Source organism: Nicotiana tomentosiformis, chromosome 3 (assembly GCF_000390325.3).
Source record: "Nicotiana tomentosiformis chromosome 3, ASM39032v3, whole genome shotgun sequence".
NCBI classification, from domain to species: domain Eukaryota; kingdom Viridiplantae; phylum Streptophyta; class Magnoliopsida; order Solanales; family Solanaceae; genus Nicotiana; species Nicotiana tomentosiformis.
In genome coordinates this window covers 44,112,209-44,117,020 of record NC_090814.1, presented here as the reverse complement: position 1 = coordinate 44,117,020, position 4,812 = coordinate 44,112,209, and the positions used below count along the sequence as shown (strand labels likewise).

The 4,812-nt window shown below is 43.0% G+C and overlaps 1 protein-coding gene across 1 annotated transcript; it reads left to right on the top strand.

The window, feature by feature from the left end:
- The first annotated feature begins 3,508 nt into the window (after nt 1-3,508).
- On the top strand, nt 3,509-4,594 carry LOC138907721 (uncharacterized). Its single transcript, XM_070198327.1, has 3 exons — nt 3,509-3,656; nt 3,749-3,780; nt 3,890-4,594. The coding sequence occupies exons 1-3, from the start codon at nt 3,509-3,511 to the stop codon at nt 4,592-4,594; spliced, it is 885 nt and encodes a 294-aa protein (XP_070054428.1).
- The last annotated feature ends 218 nt before the right edge of the window (nt 4,595-4,812 follow it).

Genomic DNA, 4,812 nt, shown 5'->3' with positions numbered 1-4,812 from the left:
TGATTTTATTATACTTATGTGCTTGTTTGGTTTGGAGCCAGAGGTGCTCGGGTGAGTTTCGGGTAGGCTATGGACCATTTTTGGACTTAAAAGATTATTGGTTTCAGCTGTTTCTGGTGTCTGATGCACTGTTCTTCGCGATCACGAAGCTTCTCTTGCGATCGTGAAGGGGAAATTGGGGCTGGGGCAGATTTGTTCTTCTCGAACACGGGGACTGAATCGCGAACGCGAAGTAGTGGGGGGCTTACCATTCGCGAACGCGACAGTCCTCTAGCGAATGTGAAGAGTTATGGGATCTGGGGGAGGTCAGTTGGGTACTCTACGCCAACGCGGGCCTTGGCTCGCGAATGCAGAGGCAAGGAGGGAGTAAGCCTTCACAAACGCGAAGTGTACATCATGAACGCGTAGGCCTTTTGGCTGTTGTTCTTCGTGAACGCGTCAGGTGCTTCGCGAACACAAAGAACACCTGACGCCCATGTATTAAAACATCCAAAAGACGAGATTTGAATCATATTTCACATTTTTAAGTTAGAGCTTGGCCTAGAGGCGATTTTGAAGAGGTTTTTCATCCCAACTTCATTAGTTAGTAAATTTTAACTTATTTTGTTACATTTCCATAAACACCCATTAATTCTAACCTTTAATCTAGGATCTTTTATGGTAGAAATTAGGAATTTGGATAGAAATTGGAGATTTTGAGAAATTGAGATTTAGATCTCAAAATGAAGTATGATTTCGAAAAGAATTTCATGACCGGGCTCAGGGGTGAATGGCTAATTGAGTTTTGGTCCTAATCTCGGGTTTTAACCAAGCGGGTCTAGGGTTGACTTTTGTAGACTTTTATCGATTTCTTCAAAGATTGAATCTTTTTCACTCGTGGGTAGTTTCTAAAGCCTATTTTGAATTATTTGAACTATATTTGGCTAGATTTAATTTGTTTGGAGGCTAATTCTATAGGAAAAGCCGTAGTTGAGCATTGATTTGGTTGCAAAATGAGGTAAGTGTCGTGGTTAACCTTGGCTTGAGGGATTAGGACTTGTTGGTATATTTGCTATGTGAATTATGTGTGGGGACAACATATATGTAAGGTGATGAATATATATACGTTGTTATTGGGTTAAAGCATGTGGGTGGAAATTGTTTTATTATATTATGTTGTTTCCATGACTATATTTCCCATGCCGTAGTTAGATTATTACTTCTTTAATTGTCCGCTTTCACATCTATTGATTATTTTGGAGTTGTTGGAATTTTGAAAGTTGAGATGATTTATAATTACACTGATATTGAGGTGAAATAGGTTTCACCTTGTTTTGCTATTTTTTGATTAATGTTGTTGCTTGGTGAGGAAGAGTGAAAACCACGAAGGGTGTTGTTGTACCTTATTTTCATATAATATTATTTATTGAGAGATTGTGAGGTTTAAAGTGCGAAGGGTGATGCCGTGAATTGATTGGTTATTATCATTTATCACATCATATGAGGTTGAGAGTAAGAGCACGAAGGGAGATGCCGTGCCATTTTATCTATGATATTAAATGGTGAGGACGAGAGTAAAAGCACGAAGGGTGATGTCGTTCCATTATTGACTTCTTTGATTTGCCTTGGATACCGGATTGATGATTTACTTGGTTGAATTATTATTGTTTTTTATTCGGAAGAAGGTTATTCGGTGATTTCGTACTTGCCGTTCTTTTGTACTTCCCTTTCTACACGTTCCCTCATAATTAATACTTTAATTGTCCTACTTGTTATTTTATTGCTTTATATATATATTAATTACCTGTACATGATTTACGTAGGCGTCTTTTCATAACCTCGTCACTATATCGTCGGAGTTAGGCTCGACACTTACGGAGTACATTGGGTCGGTTGTACTCATAATACACCTCTGTACTTCTTGTGCAGATACTGGTGTTGGTCTCAGCGGAAGTTAGTAGTGTTTTTGCTCGGATTCAGCTGCATTGGAGACTTGAGGTATAGCTGCACGACGTCCGCAGCCCTAAAGTCCCTTTTCTTTATCTATATTACTGTTTATTTAGCTTCAAAAAGTTGTATTTTGTTTCAGACCATCTATGTAGTATTCTAGTTGATCATGTACTTGTGACTCCAGTTTTCTGGGAGTAGTTAGCATCACACTATTTTTATTAACACTGTGTTAAAATCTGAGTTTATTTATCGTTAAATATCATTACTTTGTGTTAATTGTTAAAAACTCGTTAATTAATTTAATAATGTTGGCTTGCCTAGCAAGTAGATGTTAGGTGCCATCACGGTCCCGAGGTTGGGAGTTCCGGGTAGTGACAAGTTGGTATCAGAGCCCTAGGTTTCTTAGGCCTCATGAATCGTGAGCAGGCTTAGTAGAGTCTAGAGGATCGGCACAGAGACGTCTGTACTTATTTTCTAGAGGATATAGAGCTTTAGAAAATTTTTGCTTCTTTCTTTCTCTATTGGGCGACTTTATTCTATTACTGAAATTTGAATCATTCCATTCTTGTTCTCTTGTAGATGGTGAGGACACGCACAACATCCACGGAAGGTCAGGAGCCAGAGCCATATTGCTGCCACTACCAGGGGTAGAGGCTGGGTCCGAGGCCGAGCTAGAGGCAGAGGCAGAGGCAGAGCTCAACCTAGAGCACGTTCAGCAATACCTATTCCAGAGTCTCAGATCAGTAAGATGATGAGGTTCCTATTTAGACCGTGCCAGTTGGACCAGCTTATGTTCTAGAGGGGTTTATTGCTACCCCCGTACTTCAGGACACTCTAGACTGGTGCATTTTCGGTGGTACTAGCCGTCTCTCAGGCTGGGGGAGGAGCACAAACTCCCGTTACTCACACACCAGAGGAGATGGCTCACGGATATCAGACTCTGGCTATTCCGCCAGTTGGAGTGGCTCAGCCTATTGTTGCTACACAAACCGGGGAGAGGCCCCCGATGTCTTCTGAGGGATTGATGAGATTGGACAAGTTCATAAAGTTATGTTCTATTCGCTTTGGTGGCACACCTTTTGAGGACCCACAGAATTTTATTGGCCGTTGCCACGAGGTGTTGTGCAACATGGGTATTGTGGAGTCTAATGGAGTCGACTTTGCAGTATTTCAGATGACCGGTTCTACCAAGAGGTGGTGGCAAGATTATGTGCGGGGCAGACCAGATGGTTCACCGCCATTCAATTGGGATCAGTTTTTGCAGTTATTTTTGGAGAAGTTCATTCCTTTTACTCTGAGAGAGGAGTACCGCTGACAGTTTGAGCACCTTCAGCAGGGTAGCATGTCTGTTACCCAATTGAGACCAGATTCATGGATTTAGCTTGCCATGCAGTTGTCCTGCTTCCTACTGAGAGAGAGAGAGAGAGAGAGAGAGAGAGAGAGAGAGAGAGAGAGAGAGAGAGAGAGAGAGAGGAGATTCATTGATGGTCTTGCTTTTGGTATCAGGCTACAGATGGCGAAGGAGATTGGGAATGATATTTCCTTCTAGCGGGCAGTAAAGATTGCTAGGTGGATCGAGATGATTTGTGGTCAGGGTAGGGAGGCAGTATCTGAGAAGAGGCCTCATCATTTTGGTGATTTCAGTGGTGCCTCGTCTAGAGGGAGGGGTTCATTTGGTAGGGGTTATTCCCCCATACCGATTCAGTCAGTGCTTCAGGCATCCCACGGTGCTTCGGGTAGTCGTAGTTCTTATGGGTCTTATCATGTGCATCTAACCTACAACACACCTTCAACTCCTATTGGTGCATCTCTGTTCTAGAGTTATCAGGGTCAGTTATTCATGTAGACAGGGTCAGTTCCAGAGTCATCACTCACAGCAGCTGAGGACTTGTTATACTTATGGAGATTCGAGGACGTCGTGAGATTTTTCCCTATGTCACAGGTCAACATGCCACAATAGGGTGCTCGTGCCAAAGTTCTGGCACCAATTTCTCCACTGCCCGCACAGCCAGCTCTTGGCTGGGGTTCGGCTGCTAGAGGTAGAGGTCAGGCCATTAGAGGTGGAGCTCAGGCCATTAGAGGTGGAGGCCAGCAAGCTAGAGGCTGTCCGAGGGTCGGAGGTCAGAGTGGTGAGGGCCAACCTCATTTTTATGCATTTCCAACTAGACCTGAGGCAGAGTCATCCGATGCCGTTATCACAGGTATTGTTCTGGTTTGCCATAGAGATGCTTCAATTTTATTTGATCCGGGCTCTACTTATTCATACATGTCATCCTATTTTGCTTCATATCTGGTTATGCCTCGTGATTCTTTGAGTGCTCATGTCTATGTGTTCATACATGTGGGAGATTCTATTATTGTAGATAGTGTTTACCATTCGTGTGTGGTTTCTATCAGGAGCTTTGAGACTAGGGTAGACCTTCTACTTCTTGATATGGTGGACGTTGATGTTATCTTGGGTATGGATTGGCTATCATCTTATCACGTCATTTTGGACTATCATGCCAAGATGGTGACCTTATCCATGCTGGGGTTGCCCCGATTAGAGTGGAGGGGGACTACAAGCCATTCTACTAGCATGGTTATTTCTTATGTGAAGGCTCGGCGTATAGCCGAGAAGGGATGTCTAGTACATTTGGCCTATATCCCTGATCCTAGTGCGTAGGTTCCTTCTATGGATTCAGTACCAGTTGTGTGCGATTTCCCGAGGTGTTTCATGTAGATTTTCCAGGGATTCCACTCGACAAAGATATCGACTTCTGTATTGACTTAGGTCTGGGCACTCAGCCCATTTCAATTCCACCATACCATATGACCCCGGCTGAGTTGAAGGAACTGAAGGAGCAATTGTAAGATTTTCTTAATAACGGATTCATTAGACCT